Source organism: Agelaius tricolor, unplaced genomic scaffold, assembly GCF_023055355.1.
Source record: "Agelaius tricolor isolate 1412-34295 unplaced genomic scaffold, bAgeTri1.0.p SCAF_11, whole genome shotgun sequence".
Classification (NCBI taxonomy): Eukaryota; Metazoa; Chordata; class Aves; order Passeriformes; family Icteridae; genus Agelaius; species Agelaius tricolor.
Genome location: NW_027269271.1, coordinates 26784075 through 26807771, shown reverse-complemented (window position 1 = coordinate 26807771; position 23697 = coordinate 26784075). Strand labels below are relative to the sequence as shown.

Here is a 23697-nt window from a genome sequence, read left to right as displayed (position 1 = left end):
GGTGACAGCTACTCACTAAAAGCACTTTTTCACCCAGAAAAAACCAATGGCAGCATTCCTGTTGGTCTGGAGCGCTTGGAGCACGAGGCTGGCACGTTGTGCTCCAGCCACATGAGGAAGTATTTCTACTCTTGGTTTCAAATCCAGAGGAATTTGCAGTGCAAGAGGATAATTTGGCATTTGGCTTAAAGTATTTGTGTGACCAAGAACCTTTTTATAATGATATTTTCCCAGGATGACTGGGTTAATAAATATGCTCCAGGTTGCACAGGGGGGTATTAACCACAAAGAATGAGTATCATGGAATCATGGAATGATTTGGGTTGGAAGGGACCTTAAAGCTTGCCTTTTTCATAGACAAAGACAGTAGACCAGGTAGCTCAAAGTCCCATCCAACCTGGCCCTGAACATTTCCAAGGATGGGTTTGGGCAGCAGGTAGGGACTCCTGTCACTTTTGACACCACCTTTGGTTCCTTTTAAAGGCACTTCTCAAATACCTCTGAAGCCTTGGGTCATCAGTGCTATGCTGTTGTCCATATAGAAAATAATTATTTCTTGCTTTCTTCTTGTTTGCTCTTGCACTAACGGGCATAAGATGTTTTGCCCAGTGTTCCTTAACCAGTTCTTACTAAAAACAAAGAAACAAACCCCAAAAATGTAAGAACCCAGAAAATACTATCTAAGTCAAAACGAACCTGTGTCTGTCACTAGGAAGTCTTTTGGAATCTGTAGCATCTGGTGGACCTAAAATGGTGAGGTTTGCTTTGAAGTTCCTACAATTTAGCTGAAAAATAAAAATAATAAAATGGACAGCAGAAATGCCACTCTCTGTATAGGAAGGATGCCAGACAAATTAATATAGATGGGGCAGATGTTCATGGAAGTTATGTGAACAAACCTACAGCAAGTACAAAATTAACTAATTTTTAATTTTTTTTTTTTTTTTTTGGTGGAAACCAACCCATTGTGCCCAAGAAATTGTCCAAACAGGTCAAATCAGAGAAATGCAATATATACTGATCCTTGTTTATAGGTTCTTTAGTACTCTAAAGCAGGTACCTGTTTTACCATAAAGTCTAGGGTTTGTTTGTGTGGACAATTTTCTCTCCTCATGTGTCAGCTGAGAGTAGTGGAACTGTAATCGAGCTGAATGGGAATCTGTTTTGCAAACAAAGATACTAGATGTGTTTCCAAAATACAGGCAGATGCACAGATCAGTCTGCTGGACTGCTGGAATCAAGGTGAAGAACAATTAAGACTTTGCAGGTAGTAAAATAGCAGAGCTGATGGTTAGCCCCATTGTCTCCTTGTCCTAGTGAATATGTGGTCCTCAAATATCCAGATTCAGTCAAAAAACATAGGGATGGAGACACATCACTGATGCTTTCAAGACCTTTAAAAATCTGAATTTAATAGCTGGATCCAGTCTGCAGTAGGATCTTTTTCTGGCTGATACTGGGCTGCAGATCTGCTCCCTTGAGATTATTTTTTTAGCTGACCACGCTTCTCCCATTCCTTCAGATACACCCAGTGCTGGTGTGGAGCTGGCTTCTGTTTTGATTGACAGCACATGCCTGATATGGCAGAAATGTGGAAATACTTCGATTCACTGGGTTATTAACTTTTATTTATGTATTTATATATATATTTATACATGTACAGTGTAAGTTGGCTCCAAGAGTTGCTCGCTCTCGCTGCAGTTGCCAAGGCTGCCCTTGCAGTGCTGCAGCTCTTCTCTCAAAGTTTTGGGAAGCCAACTTTTAAAGCCCCAATAAAAGCCTACCGTAGCCTAATCTAGTTTATATGCATTTTTAAATATGTACAAATATTGTAAACCAAATAAGGTTTGTATGTACCCAGGATCAGCCACTAAGTACTTCAAATAGAGAGCCTGTCTCTTGTAGGTACCCAAATATTTACAGTGTGACTTGAGTAAGGAATTAGATACCCCACTCAGCCCTGCCAAATTAATTAATGGTCTTTTACACTTATTTAGGTAGATGTCTGATCTAGTGAAACCCTAAGAACACCCAGGGTCTGGACAGTGGCAGGCAAAAGCATCATGGAATACTTGTTAGAAATTACTGTTGCTTTGTTGAGGTAGCCAGCAACATCCCCCTGACCTGCACGGTTAAAGAACAAAGATTTAATGGGAAAAAAACCCTAAACCCCATCAAAATCAGACATTTAAAAAGGAGAAGGTGGCGATGGTTCTTAATTTGGTGCAAAGGTGAAGGCTGGGCTGGGAAGATGAGAGTGGCCTGGGTGGGTTACTGCCCAAATGCCTCTTGCCTTCCTCTCCTTCCACTTTTTGATGAGTGGGCAGTGAAAGCTTATCCCCTTTTTAAATTTTTTTCCTCCTATTAAATCTGCACAAGTGCTAACTTTTCAAAAACTCTGAGATTCAAAGTGCTGTACCCAACACAGAGCCCTTTTTTCTCCTGCCTTTGATTTTTATGCACATTTCAAGCTGGTCAGAGAGTACATGGGGGTTTTGTTTAGGCTTGGTGCTGGGGTTTTAGCTTTCAAGCTGCCAGCCTTCCCAGGATTATTGCCTATTAACTGCCTCTTCATAAAGGTGCTGACCAAAGAAAGGAATATTTTTTTCCTTGGTGCTAGCCTTCCAAACTCGATTGGCTTTATTAAATGGAAAGACAAATAAATTTAAACCCTGCTCTGAAATACCTTAGCGCAGGACACCAGCAGTTAGAGGTCACCAAGTCACTTGGACTTCCTCCCAACAAAAGCAACATCATTTTTCAATGTCCAGCCCCACAGTATCCTGCAGTGCCTCACACAATTCCTCGGTGTCCACACCTGCTCCGTGCCACTCGGAGCAGGGCTGAGCCTGTTTGGATGGGGCAAGATCAGTCCCCGAGAGAATTCTGTTATGGTTTGGAGCCGTGTTTGATCTCTTACAGCAGAGCTGGATAAAAGCTTGTGGTTGGGATTTCCTTGTTCTGTTATTAAAGCAAAAAATCCCTGTTGTACAAGGAAAAGAAACTTTCCATCACGTTGGGAAGGATGTTGCAGGTCAGAAGGTAATTTCAGCACTGTTTACCTTTATTGCATTGGAAGAAGCAAATCCCTTTGTTTTATGCTTTAGTTTCCCATGAGATGGGGAGCAGCACTTGTCTGGTTGCACAGCTCCCTTTGGATGTGCCAGTGTTGTGTCCATGCTTTAGGACGTGGTCCACAGGCTTCTGTGTCATTTCTCAGCATGGAAATACTAGTACTAAGGAGGATGTGAGGCCCTTCTGCAGCATTCCTAAAGATTCTGCAGTTGGTCTGCACATGACAGAATGACCAGACAGTACCATTTTTGGAGAAAAGTGAACATCCCCAAAACCAGTGTCATTTTTCTGCCTGCCCTGTACATCTGTCATTCACTTCAGTGCAAGTCACTGTTTCCTGAAGTGAACCTCTTGTGTCCTCAGTAGTTTGGTACCATGTATAGGGATGGGAAGTGGTGGAGGTCTAAGACTCAACACCTTTATGGGATTCAGCTGTTGAATCCGTAGATCTGCAGCCAGGGATGCACACTCTGAATTCCCTGTTAAAATGCTGACTCAGAGAGGCAGACTGGGGCAGGAGAGGTGATGAGGACAGATGTTCCATCCTCACAGTACAGCCCTACTCTGCTTGCCTTCCATTTCCAAGGTGTGTGGGCTGTAAGCCCCACTTCTGGGTTGGATCCTTTTGCCTCGGGCAGATCTCCTAGTGTGAATAATGTCTCTGTGGTGTTTGTTTGAGGGATCCCAAAGGCATCTCTCCCTGTGTTTAATTTTCTGTCTCCTTCCAGACTTCCCTCTGTAGTGTTTTTTCTGTATAGCCCATGCTCTGCCAGCCTTTTGGCACCACCACAGGTTTCTCCATGCTGGAACCCCCTTGGCAAAAAAAATACGGGTGGTGACCTAGTCCCTCAGACAGCCTGTCCTCCAAGAAATGACCTCGTGGAAGAAGAGCCATCTTGAGCACAATTTATTGTTTGCCATGGGCTGGGGTCCTCCATTCCTTGGGTGAAGGAGCAGTCTCTCACCCAGCCCTCAAAATCAAAGGCATGTTATGTCTTCTAGGTAATATTCACTCAGTTATAGGGAGTGTGTTTATGTTTCTCATGTTAAAAAAGGGGAGGGGAAGGGGAAAAAAAAAAAAGGGAATCTGAGGTTAGTGTTTTGCTGGAAAAATATCAAGACTTGATTGGCAATATCCCGCTAAACCACAAGTTTGTAGGAGAGAAAACAAACCCATTGGATTTTCCAAACTATGCCTATGTGCTTTATGAAAATGTGTCCCATATAGGTCACTTACACTCTTATTATAGCTGTGGCAAGTGTACATATAATTGAAACACGGAAATACTACCCCAAGCTGCTCAATGAATGAAGGAGAAACAAATCTTTATTATTCCTGGGTTCACAGAATATATAGGAACACTATTGTCTCTCTTTTTTTTTTTTATTCTATTTTTTTAATTTTTTTTTTTTTTTAGGGCCGGTTTTAGCTTTCAGATGTATTTTATTGTCTGTGGGAACATGTGTTTTACAGAGCTGTCATGTGAAAGCCATTAGCAAGAGGAACTGGAGGAGTAACAATGAGCCACGTAACCGTGGTGTGTCTGCTCCCCAAGTTCATCCGGATCGTGCCCGGCGACGTTAGCGCTTCTCCCCTGCCATTCCTCACCAGGAAACCTAAGGATTTTTTAAGAATTTTTTAAGTGGCCCATTAAAAAGGGATTGCTGGCATCACAGGCAGGCTTCTGGGGCCAAGCTGGCCGGGCTTCAAAACGGTTAAATCGTGGAATGAAGATCAGCTGGATTCACACGAGATGTCCGGTGTTATTTACCAAATCTGAGCGGGCCGGGCAGTTCTGGAGCTGTTTCTCCCTGGTTCACACATGTGGTGGAAACTGTCCCGCCTTGCCAAGCAGATCAGGGCCCAGAACTTGCAATTGACCCATTTCCAGAGTTTTTGAGAGGATCTGAAAGGGGCCCTGAGCAGTGGCCTAGACCACTATGGAGTACCTGAAAATTTCACTTCAGTATGTGTTGTCCCTGCTTGCAGGCAATGGAGTTTTTTCTTAAGACTAACAAAACCCTGTAGTAATCCTGGCTTAGGCAAACCCATTAACATATAGGAAAAGCAGCCAAAGGGGATTGCGCAAAGTGAAATCCAGAGAGTGGTTCATGTGGAGAACATGAAGAGCATTATTTTGGTGACACTTCTGAGCAACGTGCATGGTGCCCTGCCTAATCACATCTAGCAGATGGTGTTCACTACAAATGTGCCGTGGACAGCTTTGGGTCAGACCCAACAGCGCTTCATTTTTTATTTATTATTTTTATTCATTTTAGAAGGAAAAACCCTCTGATGTCTTTGAGTGCTAGCTGTGTAAACAAACCCACAGATACTTAAGCAAGTTAGTGGTCGACAAGTATTCCCTAATGCCTTCTGTAGGATCTGGGTGTGAGACCTGTTGTCTTGGCCCAAGGACAGCTGGAACCACTCTGCATTTGTTTTTCCCCTTACCTGGGTTTCGCTCTGCAAGTGGGACGAGGGTTTCCTGTACCTTGTGGCTTGTGATTTACTCTGAACATGGGTTTCAGGGAATTTGGGGCTTGGTTTTGTGGGGATGTAGTGCTCCTCTCGATGATGGGCTTAACAGCAAAGATGGATGGGGAAACTGAGGCAAAGGGAAGGAAGGTGCCCTGCCCAAGGTGACATTGTGGTTGGGAAACACCCTACTAGGTTTGAGGCAGTGCTGTGTTTGTCTGAAAAACTTTAAAAAATAGGGAGTTGTGGATGTGCCACAATTTCCAGGTGTGCCCCCCATACTGTGTGTCCTGACCCGTGGTCTTGAGCAGATCTGCTTCCTGCCTGGTGCAAAGATCCAACCAAGCTGTCCAGACACAGGAATCCTGCACAGAAGGTTCCCAGATAGTATTTAAAATCCAGATTTCACGTGGCTTTGTTGTGATTGAAGGTGAACAGGCTCAGATGGGAGTTCATCAGCTTTTGTGGGTGCTCTGGTCCTTGCATGGATGTGTGTCCCACAGCTGCCCAAAGCACGTGGTTGGTGTAATAGTAGGTACAAACAGGAAACTGTCAATACAGCCTGTAAATACAAAGAGGAGTGAGCCAAGGAAGGCTTCAAAGGCAGGGTAGTGATGGGGATGGAGAATGGCTGGCCGGGCAGGAGAGAAGCCCTGCGGATACTCGATCCTGCCGTGTTTGTTTGCACAGCTCTGGGCTGCTCTGCCCGGTGCACTCGGAGGAGCATCGGGCCCTCCCCGGAGGACAGTGCCAGATTGGCTTTCATGGCCTTTTGCAGAGGGATTGCTCCAGGGGTCTGTTCCTGTAAGTTAATATTTGCAGCGCACAGGGCTTAACTGGAACCAGGCTGCGCAGACATCTGATAACCATAACAGAGCAGATGCTTTTTCCCTGCAAGAGCAGCTTGGAAAAACAAATCCCAATGCTGTTCCCTTTGGAAAGATAACAATATGGAAAGAAAAGCACCAGGAACAGTGGTGCATGGTTTGCAAGGGGTTTTCTAGTTGAATCTTGGGGGGTTTTTTGTGAACTGCTTGTTTTTGCCTGTATTGCTGATGGGTTTGGTTGTCTCCCCTTCTTTGTAGCCGGGTTGCCTTTCCTCATCATCGAGACAAGCACAATCCAGCCCTACCAGAGGGGCTTCTACTGCGACGACGACAGCATCAGGTACCCGCAGAAGAACGTGGAAACCATCAACGACGCGGTGCTGTGTGCTGCAGGCATCCTCATCGCCATCCTCGCGGTGAGTCCCACCTCCAGAACCTCCTCCTCTGTCCCAGCAGGGGCTTTTTGGCACCTCTTTGTCCTGCTAATGCTGCCACGGTGTCTACTGGAGCACATCTCCTCTGCGGATTGTTTGACTTTTGTAAGCGTGGAGTTGCAAATATTTACAAATGAAAGCTTGTAATGAGAGGAATGAGATTACTCTTGAAGCCTGTAAACAGGCCCAAAGCTGTTTGGGCAAGTCTGTGAGCTTCACAAGAACTTTTCCACCCTCCAGTAAGAGTTCAGAGTAGAGGCAAAAACACTTGAGTGTCAGTAAGGATTTGGCATGGTTTGTCACTATTCAAATAACTCATGGTATTTGCCTATTTTATAAGGTTTAAAAAACAAAGAAAGGATACATCTTTTCAGCTAACCAGTGCCTGGAAAATTTAACAGGTTAGTATTAGGTTTTTAAGAGATTGCATATTACAGCTGTTTTTAAAAGACAATTAAAACCTTCCATGGGGACCATGTTCCCAGGGTCCTCGCTGTAAAATGTAGTTCATTTCCCACCTTCCCAATGCCTCTTCATTTTCCTTCTGCCAGTTTTTCTAGAGCTGTGCTAGGAAATGATTGCATGGCAAGAGCTTTATTTGCCAGCCAAAAAGCTGAACTCAGCCCATGAGTTGAGCCTCCTGATGCCCATGTGTGCTTGGTCTGGGGCAGAAGACGAGATCTGTCTCCAGGTTGTTGCTTAAACATTTCCAGCTAAGATGAAATTCCCCTATGAAAAGTACCTGCATTTTTTTCCTTCTCACCTTCTGCCAGAACAGCTCAGGTGCTTTCCCAGAAGTGCCACCTTCCTCTTGCTCCTTCAGCCAGGAGGGATGGCGATGGACAAGTCAGAAGCACTTGTTCTCCTTTAACCTTTCCTTTCATGGGCAATAGATATTTTAGGATGGCACAATGCCTGCTTTGGTAATACTCCATCCTCAGCCTTGTTTGATGTGAATAACTCCATAATTTCCTCATCTCTCCATCATTTCCTCATCTCTCCATCATTCCCTGACCACATAGACACCCAGCAAAGCAGTTCCCCAAAATTGCCCTGTTTCTCTGCCCCCTTCCTCCCCAAAACAAGCCCAAAAGGTGCCAGGCCCCCAGTTCTATAAACACAGCAGAATTTCCCCCTGTAGGTGAATGACCCCTGAGTGTGGAAAAGCCATAAAAATGAAATGAAAAAGCCTCTCATTTTCGCATTACTGCCGGAGCTATCGGCACGCCAGCTCCATGCAGAGTGTGCTTCTGATCCCTAATGAGGCAGTGGCAAATACAGGAGTTGGAAGAGAAACTGGAAACATAATCAGCTGCCTGTGTGATCCATCAACTCTGTACCACGAAATAGCAGGTCAATTAAAAGAGAATGAAAATCCCCAAAGAATTGTATGTTTCTGACCTGGTTTCACTGTGCCCACAACAAATGTAACTTAATAAGGTAAATTCAAAAGCTCAGTTATTTGCTGTTGAGTGACACAAATGGCTAACGAGGAACTGAAGCAACAGATTTCTTTGCTATGGCAGCCTGCATGGAAAATTCAAGTCAGCCTGACCTCCTTTTTCAGATGTAACCCAGATACCAGAATTACTGTAGCATAATAGGAATTCCTTCCAAATCCACAGAGCACTGAGTGCGCTCCTTTGGCTCTTTTGGAAGGCAGGGCAGTGGTCATGAGCACTTCCAGGGAGCTGGCTTTTGGGATGGAGCAGCCAAAATTCCACACCCTCGCTTCACGTGGCGTCACAGGCAGTCTAGCCTGGGGTAAAAAGGTCCAGGTCATGTTTTAAGTGGCTTGAGGACACACAGAGAGTTTGTTAAGTAAACGGCAGAGGAGAGACCTTTGCTTCCTTCAGGATGGGAGAGGACATGCATTTGGTTTTAATATCTGTGTATTTACTGACTGCAGGCAAATGTCCATGCAGATGGCACTGGAGAGGCTCGTGCCCCTGGGCTGTGCACTCTCACCTCTCTCCTGACTGCACTTTGGGCTAGAAGGTGGTTAGTGTGATGTTGGTGGTCCCTTGGATGGTGGGAAGGGGAAGGTGACACTCCTGAGCTTTGTAGGGGCACCACTGCTGTGGTACCATGTCCCCACACCTGATAGGTCCTGAAGGGCTATGAAAAATTCTTAATTAAATTAATTTGCTAGGTGATCTAAGTGACACACCTGGATCAGCTGGCTGTTTTACAGTTGAAGGTGATATGCTGCAATGGGATTAGCATAGAGAATGTTACACCAAAAGCAAGTGGCTAGAAAAGCTCTAAAAGTAATTACAGGCTAATTGGATTGCTGGTGATAGCTTATAATAACAATAAAATGGACTTGACAACTGAAAGTCTGCAAAAAGCATTCACAGAAAAATTTGATGTTGGCTTCTCTCTAGTGACCAGCTTTTTAAAATATGTGTGCCAGGGAATTGTGCCCATCACCTGGGAATGGCACATGTCCCATGTGGATGGCTCGCCAGGAGTGCAAGGCATGAGAAGAGCTTGATATGTTTAAAGTATCAATTTGTTTTCTTTTCAGGATGTCCTTCCAGTCTGTGCACATCTGTGCTGCATTAGTTTTTCACCGTCCTGCTTTATCTGGGACAGCACTGCCAAAAAACCAAGTTTACCCAATTTTTAGCTACTCATTAAGTTGATCCATGGCTTTCACTTACTGGGAAGGGTTCCTGGGTACCCAGCAGCATTTTAGTGAGGGAGTGAAGGCTCCAATTTACAATCTGCTACATGTGTGCAATTACCCAGACCACCAACAGTGAGAGAAAAATATTAATCCCCAGACTTTTGTTGGTCCCTGTTTAAAATGGTCACATGCCTTTCCCCAGGCCAAGAGCCTCAGGTTTGAGTGGATCTGTGTGTGAGTTTGCAGTAATGGCACATGTCCCAGTGTCAGATATCATCCTTAATTTGTCTGGTCTTCCCTCTGTGAAAGCCACGAGTTTTGAGCCTCAGAGCTCCCCTTCTTGTGAATTTAGGCTTTTGGGAGGGCAGGAGCCTCTGTGTCCCTCCAGGACAACCTCCCTCTGCAGGCCTCACGCCAGTAGATTTCCTGTGCTGGAAAAAAGAGGTTCAAAATGGAGATAAACCATGGTCTTTGGAGACTGTGAGGATTAAAATGATGCAGCTCCCTAAACAATCCTTGGTCACTACCAGATTTCCAAGAGGAAATCTCAGCTGTGACGCGTAAACCCCAAATGGTGGTGCAGCCACTGAAAGAATTTCTGTGCATGGTAGCAGAGCCTGCTCTAGCTTGGCATTTATTTTCTGTTATTACAGTTGTATCTCTCTTTGATAAAGCCTGCTTAGCTGCAATTTCAGCTGCCTTAGGTCAACCTTTGTTTTTCCAAGCCCCGGTACGAGTGAGTTCAAACAATGATACAGCTTCAACTCTTCTTAGTCTAATTGCCATACTTTTCCAGTTTATTAGTTTCCAAAGGTTGTGCCAAGCTTTTAAAAAAGGTAGGCAGGGGAGCCTCGTCTCCTGCTTATGGCTGGCAGGCTGCCACGCTGGGAGGAATATTGCTGGCTGCTCCAGAAAGGGATTAACATGAAGGCATTTTTCTTGACAGTTAATTTTACATATCACAGTCCCCGTGACTACAGAGAGGCAGGGACAAGGGGGCATCCAAAAAAAAAAAAAAAAACAAACCCCACAAAACCTCTGCCTCGATATATTACTCAGGTATAAAAACATTTAGAGTAATGAATGAAATCCTAAAGCTGTAAATCTGGAGCTTAAAATTTAGGTGTGTAGCGTGACGGAGAACAATTTAAATCTTTGGCTCTTTGGGAGAGGTGAGACATTTGGACTTCATTTCACAGCCTGATTTTCATTAACCTGCCTCTTAAGAGTCATGAGTGTGAGAAGTTGGATCCTCTGCTCCCTGACAATGATTTATGGCGATACTGTCAAACCCCAGCACCCCTGACACAAGAAAAACATAATCTGCTGCCATGTGATGGGAAGACACCTTGAAATGCCCCAAAATAGCCAGACTTTTTGGAGGCCTTGAGAGGTCTGAATTGGGTCTGCTGGCAACAAGTTTTGGGCCAGAATCTGAAAAATTTGGGGCTTTCTGTTTCTTCCTTTGTTGTGTTAATGATTTTAAGAGAGGAAGATAAGCAGGATGTGGGTTTATTTTCCTCCAAAATCAGTTTGACAAGAGGGTAGTGGGTCTGGCCTCTCCTTCCCAACACACACTAATTCTTTATCTGGTTTATGTCAATTTTCTTTTCCCACTATGCTGGGGTGTTTCTTCACTTCAGTAAAGATATGCCAGTGTGCTAACCCAAACTTTACTCTTTTGTTTCATTTATTGGACTTTTCCATAAACAACATGTTGAGCACTGGGAGGGACGAGGGGGAGGATGGAGAGACACTGGGCCATGGCTTCTCCTTCCTCACTCCAGAAGCAGATTCCTGGTTTGAGATCTCAGAGCTGTCTCAGCCCTGCATTCACACCTGGCCCTGCTTTTGCCTGTTGGAGCCCTGGATGCTGAGAATTTTAAACTTTCTGTGCTGAAAGGCACAGACCCTCAAGAGAATACTGTATTTGACCTGAGGCTGCGGAGAAGGCTTCTAAAATTGAATGATAGAGCTGGTTTTAGGGGTGTATAGTTTGAATAGGAGTGTGTAGTATCACAGGGTGGAAAACTTAGAGTTTAAGGTTTTAGAATATAGGAATATATATGGGGCAAGATGGAGGATTTAGGGCGGTGGCTGGTCCTTCTTCTTCACCTTCTTCTTCTTGGGTTTGGGTGTTTGTAATTGGACAGAAAAGTCCACATTGCAGGACATGAGGGATTGGTTATTGGGTTAAAAGTAAAAATAATCCAGGTGTAATTTCTTAATTGGATAATTTAACCCTAAAAGACCTTGTAGAGAAAGATGGTTAGCCATTTTGTAGAATGCTGTACAACTCACAACTTGTAAGACCATAATATAGATAAGAAATAATACACCTTTGAGCCTGAATATGAAATACTATCTCCAGAGCTCCAATCTCAACCTTGACAGAGGCAGAAAGGAAATTAAAGAACTGACATTTGCCCAGTGTTTTTCCTGCTCTCTGACCTCTCTGTTGTGCTTCCCTCGCAGATTATAACGGGAGAGCTCTACCGCATCCACTACCTGAAGGAGAAATCCCGCTCCTTCATCCAGAACCCCTACGTGGCAGCTCTCTACAAGCAAGTGGGCTGCTTTGTTTTTGGCTGTGCCATCAGCCAGTCCTTCACAGACATTGCCAAAGTGTCCGTCGGGCGCTTGCGGCCGCATTTCCTGGCGGTTTGTGACTTGGATTTCTCCACCATCAACTGCGCCAAGGGAGTTTACATCCAGAACTACACCTGCAGGGGGAGCGACAGCAGGGTGCAGGAAGCCAGGTGAGAGCCCCTGGCACCAGAGCCAAGGCTTGCTGACACTAAATGTGGCTTGGGTTTCTCTGTCTGCAATAGAGGATTCGAATCTGAAACTGAGAGTGGGGTTAGTTTGGATGGTAGGATGAAATTCTTCCTTGTGAGGGTGGTGAGGCATGGGGTGTGTTGCCCAGAGAAGCTGTGGATGGATGCCCCATTCCCAGAATGTCATCTAGGATGGGGATCTAAACAACCTGGTCTAGTGGAAGCTGTCCTTAACCATAGCAGGGGGCTGGAACGAGCTGGTCTTTGATGTCCCTTGCAGCCCAAAACCATTCTAGGATTCTATGAAATGCTGCTTTTTCTGCGAAGGCCATAAATCCGTTTTCCAGTGGGCAGCAGTTTCCCTTGGGAAGTGTGGTACTCAGCTGAACAATATTTCTTTTCCTTTCTCTTTACTCCTACACTATTGTTTCCCTGAGCTGCTGCTCTCTGTGGGAATTCACCCCCAGAGCTGAGCTCATGGTGAGCAGCCCGAGCTGTCCCGTGTGTCACAGCAGAGCTTCTCCTCAGGAAAGGCTCCACCACACAGGCAGGGCTGCCAGTGCCTCCCCTTGGAGCTCTATCACATCCATCAGATGCCCAATTTTGACTTTGCCAGGGGCACATTCCTCATGCTGCAATCAGGCTTCTGGAGAAGTTGCTCTCTTCTCATTTCTTCAGGGTTTCCCGGTTATTTGAGGCAAGATGATGAGTTATTAGGTTATCCTGGAAATAACTCCTGTCCCCTGAGTAGGCCAGGAAGGGACAAACAATGCAAGCATCCTGTCCATCCGTTTGCTTTCTGCCTCACCAGCAGGCAGGGCGGATAACAGGGGTTTTATAACCAAAGGATTGGGGGTTGTGAGTCCCTCTGCTCTGGCACCCTCAGATGCCAAGTCACCGTATTATAGGGGGAATTGTGATATTGAGGATTGTGCTGGCTGGTTCTGAGCACCTGCTTTGTTTTGCAGGAAATCCTTCTTCTCCGGGCACGCGTCCTTCTCCCTGTACACCATGCTGTACTTGGTGGTAAGTGACCTCACTGAGCTGATTGATCCCCTGTCCCCCATCCCACATTCCATAGCAGTAATGGCAGGATGAGCCTTGGACATGGGAAGTTGGCTGGTAAAGAAGAGTCTGAGCTGTTGGTGGGAAGATCCTCCCTCAGCTGCTGTGGTGGTTTTTAGGACAGAGACTCCTGGGATGATAGCTGAGCTCTGTGTGTGCAGCTTTGGGATGTGGCCAAGGTGGCAATTAAATCCAAATCCTGCTACATTTGTGGATGGCCTGTTTGCACACTGAGGAGAGTTTGGGGCAAGGCAGAATGTTTCATGGATGGAGGGGCAGGATGTGCTGCATGGCCATGTCAGGAGGTGATGCCTGGTTCCGAAATGTGCCAGCAGAGCAGGTGGAGCAGCCTGGTTCCGGAGGGGAGGGCTGGGACTTGTTTTCCTTTGTCAGTGAGAAATGGCTCTGCCCTTCCTGCGCTGGGCTGGGGCCGGGGTGGCTGCCAAGGTGCTTCCTGCTGGGACTGCAGGAGGCAGCGCTGCCCACACGGGCTGGACACACACACACACCCTTCTGAGGGGTTTGTGCCTGGTTTTCCTCTTTTGCAAGTTATTTATTTCATAAAAAATCAGGTTTTGTGTTGCTTTTAAGATTTGTGCTCCTCCTCCGTCCCTGGTAATCTCGGATTTGCAAGCAGAGGAACAGCACTGCACTGATAAAACCATGAAACATGAGCTTTTATCTATCAGCAGTGCTCCCCCCATCCCTTACCCTCTAGAAAGATAAGTGGCCACTGCTCCCTCCAGCCTTTTCAGCCTTGGATCCCCTTCCCTGTGAGCAACTCCTGTAACTGAATCACTGGGCTTTCCAGGCAGTTGTGGGCGGCGTATTAAATTCTTTCTTTGTTTTCTCTCTTATTTTGTTCTTGGAAAACTTCTGAATTTCTCCAGCGACTGTTTTGGCCGTTTCCTCCCAGTTATTACAATGAAGAGCTGCCTTGGTGATGCTTCACAGGAGGCTCAGCCTATCAAAAAGCTTTCTGAGCTGAGTTTGGAAGCCATCGCTCACAAGGGCAGTCATTTATTTCTGGGGAGGTCTCTGGGCAGTCAGATAAGTCAGCCCTGAGGTATTTTCAAGCCCAGCATCTGGGAACAGCAAGGACTGCCGGTCCCTATTAAGGTGGTGATGGCTTCTCTACCAGGGCTTGACCTATTTGCTGCAGGTTTCTGGACAAACTTTGTTTTTTTGTGTGTTTTCTGAAACTCCAGGACTTTTGGAGCAGGTGAGAAACAAATGGGAATATAGAGCTTGGGGGGCAGAGACCCCAAAACTGCAGAGTGCATTCCAAGTTCCCACAGGATGCACAGTAAACCTGCAGGGCTCATTTCTCATTGCTGCTTTGCACCAGTGCCTGCTGCCTGATGTTGTTTTTAACTTTGCAGCAGGCTTTAGAAGTGGTGTTTAGCTCCTGTGTGATGCCTCAGGTCTCTTTGCTGCCCTTCCCTGTCCCCATATGGGAGCACTTGAGCTGTCAGCACTCACCAGACTTTGCCCCACACTCCCCAGGACAACAGGCTGTTCCACTTGCCCCTCTCTATGCAGGGGACAGTCCCTTCTAAATTATTTTATTTTTAACTTTCACCTTGTCCCAAAACTGTGATATGGCTGGTAGCAGACTCTGCCTGACCAGCTGTCCAGTTGCCTTGTGTCTTAAGAAGTCAGGAAAAATTACATCAAGTATTTGGTGATAAATTGAAGGGAGAAAAAGGCAACTTGAGACAAGACAGGTGAGTCAACAATCTTAAGGCTCTCTTCCACCTAAATGATCCAGTGATTCCAGCTTGTCTAGCAGCACCCTGCTCTCCCATCACTCCAGTTCCCTGGTCACTGCCAAAGCCTGACAGAGAAATCTCATAGAAAAAGGGAGGCAGAAAATCTGACACATTGGAGAGGCTGATAATATCAAAAAAATAATTACAAGAAAAAGGAGATTATAGTAAGCCAGAGGGATTTTATTTGATGCAAGATAAACCCTGCTGTCTTGCCCACCTCAATGAATGAGTTGGGGTTTTGAAAGCCTGCTTAGAAACATGGCATCCACCATGCCAGTGCCTGCAGGAGGTGTGTTTGATGGGTTTAATCAGGGAACCACCTCAATCAAGACAAAAACGGGTGCTCCCCTGTTCCTGGGAAGTGGGGGCTGTGCTGCAGCAGGTTGCTGCTTACACTTTGGATAGCAGCAGTGTGCCAGGAGCTGCTGCAGAGCTGGGGGATCTGTGGGGCTGAGCGTGTCCTGCAGAGGCCTGGCAGGTCAGCCGTGTCCCGAGCGTGTTCCTGGTTGAACAATACCTCATATTTCAAGGATAAGTCACTTCCCGCCTTTCCTGGCATTCCCTGGCTTCGCTCTTGGAGCCCATTCTGAATTAAAATGTTTTCAAGTTTGCTTCACCTGGTGGAGACGGGTGCCAGAAAATTCCAGTCAGGCTGTGAGAAGATCCATGGATTCCCACGCACCCCGCAGGGCTTTGCCTGCAGCCTGGGGCTGGATTTGTCCAGAGGTTTGGTGTGCAGTGGCTGAGTGACCACAGCTTCCCCATTTCCTGGCACAGCAGCAGAGCCCTGTGCTATCCATGGGCTCCTAGCAGGAAAACATTCATAGATGCCAAGCCCTGGAGGGCTTTGAGGGAAAAGTCCCAGGGAAAGGCACTTGCAACACAGTGAAATCCTCTGGGATTTAGTTCTGAATGCTGACACCTCAGGGCTAAGTTTCTCGCAGCCTTCTTGTCACCAGGAATACTCAATTAACATCAGGCCTTTGTATAAAAAATTTAAAAGGGGAAATAACTCTTGGGTAATCCTCTTTGTCCTAATTTTCCTTGCTTTGTTACCCCTTGGCTGAGCGAGCTGTAATATGTATTTATAGCAGGCTGAGGAAAGAGGAGGTAGGGAACAGCTTATTCCATGCAGCCCTCTGGAGCTGACCCACACCTCTTTGTCCTGTTTCTGTGGATGTGGGGGAGTCTTTGCAGGGAGCAGTGGATGCTTTCCACTCCCCTGGAGCATGTGAGACCATAATGCTGATTTATTTGCAGCATGAAGTTGCCTGAAATCACACAAAGGGCGCAGAAAAGCTAAATTTAAATATCAGGAAAGTTGAATTAATATCCCTCAGTAACATTGGCTGATTCTGGATAAAATGCAAGCAAACCTTGTGTATTTAATATGTGTCAGTGGGTGAGGAAGAAGGCTTCAGAATGGGTTGTGGTGAGTTCTGCTGGTGTAAATGGAAAATGAGAGATGGTGCTGGGTTTATGTGTCAGGGGAGTGTGAGGCTTCTCCCTGGAGCTCCTTGCTGAAGGGTGGAGAAGGTGCCCTGGTACAGCTGAGCAGTGATGTGCCCTCGTGAAGGAACCTCTGTGGTGGTTGTGGACTTGGAGTTGAGTTTAGTGGTGACCTAAGGAAGAGAATAAAATGGAATTAAATCAGAGGCCAAGGCTGAGCTGTGAACTGAGCTACTGGGGATATTTCTGATGGGGTGAGAGGGTGCTATGCACTCAGCAAAGGCAGGGAAGAGGCAAACAGCACAGGCTGAGAGGTCTTTGCCCATCTCCTGTCCTTCCCTTGTGGTGCTAAAAGCCAAATTCTGCATTCCCCAGCCTCCAGCTGGCTTTGTCCAGCCAGGGCAGTGCATTACACTGGGATGAGTCTGGGGTGGAGAGGTTTCGGCCCTGTAGCACTTTGGGTACCACTCTGCTTGCAGATGGGGCTGGAGAAGGAATGGTGCAGGAATGGAGAAGGAGGTCACTTGGGGTCAGACAGCCAGGAACAAGCCCAGCTGTTTCCCAGAAGGAAACTCCAGGTGTGCCTGAGGGGGTGATGGAGTCCAGCCCTGCAGCAGGAGAGCATGAAGGGATTTCTGGAGAGCAGAAAGCCCCAGGAGACTGAGGGGTGCTGCTCTGAGCCTGTGTCCCCTGCCAGCTCCTCCTGGCTTTGCTCAGAGGCTGTGTGTGGCTGTGGGCACTCCCCAGCAGCCCTGTGGAAGTCCCCTGGCACAGGAAGAGTGAAGTGACATCCCTCAAGCCATCTGCTTTGTGGTAACCCAGCCTCTGCCAGGAGACAGCGGATGGGAACTCCAAATAACTCCCACTCTGTGTGATCCCATTTCTCCCACCCTTGCTCCTGTTGGTGCTCCTGGTTTTTGCTGCCCTGTGATGATCTGTGGTGGAAATAACCCTGGTTGTGGTCTTGCTCTTCCACCCCCTCCTGGGAAGGGCTCCATTCCAGCTCCACATTCCCATCCAAATCTGTCAGTCTGTAGCAGGCAGCATTTCAGATTTGCTCCCAGGAGAAAAAAAAACAACAAACCAACCAAACAAAAAAACCCCCACCAAAACAGCAAAAACACCTTCATAAGCAGATTTGCAGATAAATTTCCAGGAACTTCCCATTTCTTGGTAATAGCACTAATTCCTGCATTAGAGAAATTCTGATCCTTTCAGCCCCTAAATTCTACTTTCACTTCTTGACCTTGTCGTATTAACTGGTATAACTCGTATTAATTATCTACCGAGGGCAGAGGCAAAGTTTGGAGTACCCCAAGTCTTACCTTAAAAGTATTGAGGTGATCCTAGTGTTTGAGAGCAGCTTTTGTAACACTGCATGTTCATAAAATGCCTGTGGAATAGGAGGAGTGCTGTTATGCTCTTTTTTTTGTCCTTCTGAATGGGGAATAAAGAGCAGTTTTTCCATGGCCTTTATTGTGGCAGTAAAAGGAACTCAGTTGAGCTCCTTACACTGGTGTTGCAATGTCTGAGGAGCACAGGACTAAACCTGTGGGTTTTAGTTTTCCAAGATACACAGTTGTGGGTGTGAGTTGGGTGCTGGAGACTTGGGGGACACCCAGCACATCCCCTATGGTGCCACACTGCTTTTTGCTCCTTTTCCAGGGCTGAAGATTGCACAGGAGGGACACAGTTCAGCCCCAGAAGTGCCTACTTTATTGTATCTTCAAACTTGCTGTTTGCTTTTTCTTGCTAATTTTTAATTGATACTTTGCACCCTCACCTCTAGATGACTTTTTTAGTCCAAGCTTGTGGGGTGGAAAGATTTGAGAAGATGTCCAGACTGTGCAAAAGTGGCTAATGTCAGATTATACAGCAGCAAATTTCCTTCTTAAGTGATTTGATGGGACAAAGACAGAAGATTAAAATAAGACATCAGGTTTCAAGTCTTCTTGGTAGAACTGAGAGTGATGGTTTATAATATATAATACTTGGAGATATTTTTGCTCTGCAGCAGCAGCAGCAGCACACTGGAACCTGAGTTTTACACTGTCACCTGGGCTGACTTGAGGCTCTTGAACATGAAAACAGAATCATGGAATGGTTTGGGATGGAAGGGACCGTGATGTGGGGTGTGGGGTGTGCTCCATGGGGCCGTGGCTCCGTTCCCAGGCTTAGGCTGGTTTGCAGATATATTCCCCAGAATCACCATGTGCATTAGCCAGCACCGAGCTGTTCTGGTGCTGCTCCCTTCCATGTTAATTGGCTAACAATTTGGATAATTTGGAGCATCTGCTCCATTCAGACAATGTGATGTTTCATTTCTTCTGAAGAGCCCAGTGTGTGTTCTTTCCATAAAGGGGCAGATACAGTGTTTATGCAACAGCCAAACATACTAAATTGGCCAAAATTATGCTTCCCCCTTATCAGCTTCCCAGTTAGTTCTGCTTTTACAGGTCATTTAATGCTTTTATGTTGTCATTAAGTTATTTGTGGTTTCAGGGAACCTAGTGAGAGCTTCATCCCCTTTCATATCAAGGCAGTGCAAACTCCTCTGGGTGTGTAAAAGGGATCATAAATGGGGAGTAAACCCTTTTGCATCCCTCTGATGTAGCACAGCCCCTTGAAGGACAGGGGTCTGACTCTAGTGCTGCATTTAGGAGCAGAAATGGGGAGTAAACCCCTTTGCAGTCCTCTGATGTAGCAGAGCCCATTGAAGGACACAGGGTTTGACTCTAGTGCTGTATTTAGGAGCAGAAATGGGGAGTACTCCCCTTTGCAGCCCACGGGGTCTGAGTCCAGTGCTGCATTTAGGATCATAAATTGGGAGTAAATCCCTTTGCAGCCCACGGGGTCTGACTCCAGTGCTGCATTTAGGAGGAGGCAGAGCAGGCCCGGGCTGCAGAGGCCGAGCAGCATTTGCCAGGCACTTTCACACCCTTTGAGCCTGACTGCTCCCCGAGCCTGGAGGCTCCTGGGCGTCCCTCCCTCCCTCCCTTCCCACAGCCTTCCTCCCTGCCTCATCCCCGGCAGGAGCTGCTGTTTTCCTGCCCTCTCTTCCCGCCCAGCTTCCCCGTTCCCACAGGAACCGGCCGTGCCCGGTCCCGGGGCGGAAGCGGGCCCGAGATAGTCACGGCAGGGCCACAATGTCTGCCTGACATCACCCCAGGGCCCTCCTCTCGGCTGGGCCAGGGCTTTGCTTGGCATTCCCACCCAGGGAGGCAATTCCCAGGCCGTCCAGAGGGGCAGCTGCTCTGTGTTTCCCTCAAACCCTGGGGCTGGGGAGGGGAAACATGATGGGAGAATGTTGGAGGGTGGCATTGTGCACATTGTTGGTGGTTGTGGCCATGTCTGGCAGTTCTCAGGATGGCTCTGAAGGTTTAGCATGCTGCATGGATGCTTCTTTTCCCTCTGAGAGATGGTATGAGTCCTAAATATCCCAGATTTGGGACTTTGGTTTTGTATGTTTAATAATGCTGGGGAGGAATTTCTTTACTGGGATGCCATGCTGTGTGGAGGCTGGAGCAGAGCTGGGGTGCAGGGGTCCCAATCTCCTGTTTCTGGCTCACTGAGGAAGGGCTGTGCCCATCCACCTCTGTCCTCATCCCCCTCACGGGTTAAAAATCCCTCGAGAGGCCACACAGGTGCAAGGAGCATCCTTCCATTTTAACAACTCCCCCTCCTTGAGCCACAGGGCCCCACAGCGCAGTCACTGCTGCATTTTGGGCGAATTTGTGCAAACTAACTCAACCTTTTTTTGTTTGTTTGTTTCCCTCTCTTGCCACAGTTCTATCTGCAGGCCAGATTCACGTGGAAGGGAGCCCGGCTGCTCCGTCCCCTGCTGCAGTTCACCCTGATCATGATGGCCTTTTACACCGGGCTGTCCCGCGTCTCCGACCACAAGCACCACCCCACCGACGTGCTGGCAGGCTTTGCACAGGGAGCCCTGGTGGCTTACTGCGTGGTGAGTGGGGGAAAAGGGCAGGAACAGTGCCGGGAAGCTCCTGGGCTCTCGGGTTGTTGGTTATAAATTACTGCCCCGAGATGTGCAGGATGTCTCTGTTTCAGCCCGTGCAACTGAAGAATGAGTCAGAGCTCTTCACTTTTTGGTCTTGAGGTTGTTTATTAATTCTTATCTATAAAATTTTCTTTCTGCCCAGCCGAGATCTGCTCAGCCGGGCAGCCACAGGCACTCTGACCGCCCCCGAGGCAGTGTTGTCTTTTTATACTACAAACTACATATAACATATTTACACTTAATTCCCAATACCTATCACCTATGTTAGACAGTGCACTTCTACTCTAAACCAATCCCAAAGTGCCAACATCACTGCAGAAAATGGAGAACAAGAAGAAGAAGAAGAAGAAGAAAGGCTAGACATGCCCAAGTTCCTCCATCTTGTCCCCCATAACCCCCATACCAAAAATCCTAAAATCTACATTTTCACCCTGTGATAATTTTATTATTATACTATTTAAACTTCTGTGACTTTCAGGTCCTCATACAAAGCTGGTAACTTGCTCCAGGGGTCAAAATCAAATCCCCAGGTCTTCTGGGCAGCATGCCAGGGTCTCTGAACCCCTCAGCGGGGTCCTTGGCAACTCTGGGCACCCGGAGGGGTGCATTGAGTTCCGACACTGGGGGGAACAGGAGGGCCTTTGCAACCCCACCAGTTCAGCTCAGGTGGTTCCCTGTTACAGCTGGGGATGTGGTGAGAGGCTCCAAAGGCTTGGTCCAGGCAGCTGGGGGCACTGAAAGATATTCAGCCAAGGGAAGGTGTTTCCCTCTCCACCAGAAGCTTTGGCAATTCTCAGTGGCACTCAGCTGAACAATATTTCTTTTCCTTTCTCTTTACTGCTACACTGTTGTTTCCCTGAGCTGCTGCTCTCTGTGGGAATTTATCCCCAGAGTGAATGTTCTCAGTTAGGCTCCTTAGCAAGATTTTCCACCAGGAGCTGAGCAGAGAGTCTGGGGTGCTTGGCATTATAGCTTTTACACAGTCCTTCCAAAAACTGCTATCTCCCTGACATGGGGAGGTGGATGATGGCTGATGGATTTTCAGGGGGCGAAAGGGCTCTTGAAAAAGTGGCCAACAAAAGCTGTGCCCATTTCTCTTCAGCTGCTGGGCTGGTTCTTGTGCCACTTGCTCTCCAAAGGGTGACATGATTGCACAGCCCTGTAACTCAAAGTGACACATGCATATGTTTTAAGTTGGCAGGATGGGGGGGAACCAGGTGAGGCAGCTGCCTCAGACACAAAGAAGCTGGGGGCTGTGGTGGTTTCTGTGTCTGTGTGAACTCCCCAAAAGCAAGATTTTAACAGCTCACCACTTTTTGTGGGGGTTTTTGTTGGGTTTTTTGTTTGGTTTTTTTTTAACTGTTCTAAAAGTAAATCAGTCTTGGGAACAAGAAGTTAAGTTCACCAATATTGCATTTTGCAGGGAGAGAAAATAGGTTATTTATGTACTTCCCACTCATTGATAATATTCCAAAGCCAAAACAAAAATGTCATTGTTGGGACATTTTCATGCAGTATTATTAACTCTGTGAGCAGTAGCTGTTGGGTTTTGCCTTTGCCTGGTGCCCACGTCCCATGCAGGGCTGGCAGATCCTTATGGGGAGGTGAGAGAAGTGTGTGTCTTTGTGGTGGGAAGTGGGCTGACAGGCACAGTGTGGAAGGGGAGTGGGGAGCAGGCAGTGCATCCCTGGGTCCCAGCAGTGGCTCCAGAAGGACAATAGCTCTCCGGATGGAGCTTGGGATGGGTGTCCGGATGCTTCCTGGCTGGGACAGAGAGCAGCAGGCCCGGCTGTCCCCTCCCAGCCCTCCGGCAGCTGGGAGCTGTGCTGGGAAGGGGAGGCTGTGGCAGGGCTGGGATGGTTTTCCTGTGTCATAGGAAGCAGCTGCCTGGAGTTTCCCAGGCAGGCTCGAGTTTGCCTGTGAGTCTGGGGCAGCCTGAGCTGCTGTCCCAGCCCGCTGGAGGAAGGAGCAGTTGTGTCTAAATGCTTTGCAGGAATGGCTCAGTAACCTGGAACATCTCAGGGCAGAGTTTGAGCCCAGCCCTTGTCCCATTCCATCAGCCTGCAGAGACCCAGCAGTGTACTGTTCTACAGAACTTGGCTTTGCTGGTGGGAGTCTTTGCCTAGTAGGGCCTAGTAGACTTTCCCCCATTTTGGGAGGTGGCAGCAAGGGACAAGAGGAAGAGTCATCCCAAAACACCCTAGAGTTTGCACTGAAGGAGCAGTTTAGGAGCTTTTTGTCAAAATTCCTGGTATGTCCTGGGGGTTCTTGCCCAGCTCCCCTGCACAGGCTGCTCTGAAATGGAGGGACCTGGAGACCCATCACCTCCCACCCTGGGTGCTCCCAGCCACCCCTTCCCCCAGCAAAGCCTTCAGGGTCCACCCTGGTGGTAGCCAAGGGCTGTAAAAACACCACAGTTATCAGGCCATAATTTTCAGTAGAAACCAATTGTGGATTTCATCTCCAAAGCCTGCCCGAGCTTAAACCAGGTCGTGCTGCAGCAGACACGTTTGTCTTTCAGTGCCTGAAATAACAAGCAAAAGACATTAATGTCAAGCACTTCCACCTGATGAAACATTCAGACATGGAGCCAGGGTGAAATACAACGAAGATTTCTCAAATAGAAATAGTTTCTCTGCGCCTTGCAGGCAGCTTGCTGTGTGTTGTGTGGTTTATGTCTCATCTGAGGGAGAGGGAGAAGGGGAGATGTCAGGAGGACATGCTCCCAGTGTTGCTCTGGTTAGCTCAGAGGAGTTGTTTTAACCTCTCTGTATATGATTAAAAATTGCTTCAATAGGATGAAAAGTAATAGGAATTGTTAAGTGGGAATGTGAGATATTGGCTTAAAATGCTCTCAGTCTTCTCCCATCAAGTTTTCTTTATGGGTGGAGAGCACCTTCTACAGGAAATGGAGCTAATCCAAGTGAAAAACTTAGCACGTTTATTAGTCCTTTTTTGTGTTAAACAGTTCAAGCATTAGGAGGATTTAACACACTTTTAACCCCCAAAGATCACGTTTCATGATTCCTATAAATGTTTATATAACCTCCAGCCATGTTAAAGTGAAATACAGTTTAAAGAGAAATGAAACCCCTTAACCAGCCTTTCAATGAAACCTGAAAAGCAGCACAGTAAAAGCAAAAATACCCAGGATGACACTCCACCATAA

At 47.1% G+C, this 23697-nt stretch overlaps 1 protein-coding gene across 1 annotated transcript in view; it reads left to right on the top strand.

Moving 5' to 3' along the window:
* The window catches only part of PLPP3 (phospholipid phosphatase 3), a 45047-nt gene that overhangs the window by 17703 nt on the left and 3647 nt on the right, over window positions 1–23697 (top strand). The window contains exons 2-5 of the mRNA XM_071436817.1: window positions 6640–6797; window positions 11923–12206; window positions 13193–13250; window positions 20298–20474. Coding sequence (XP_071292918.1) covers window positions 6640–6797; window positions 11923–12206; window positions 13193–13250; window positions 20298–20474 — 677 coding nt within the window. The remainder of the gene's footprint in view (window positions 1–6639; window positions 6798–11922; window positions 12207–13192; window positions 13251–20297; window positions 20475–23697) is intronic.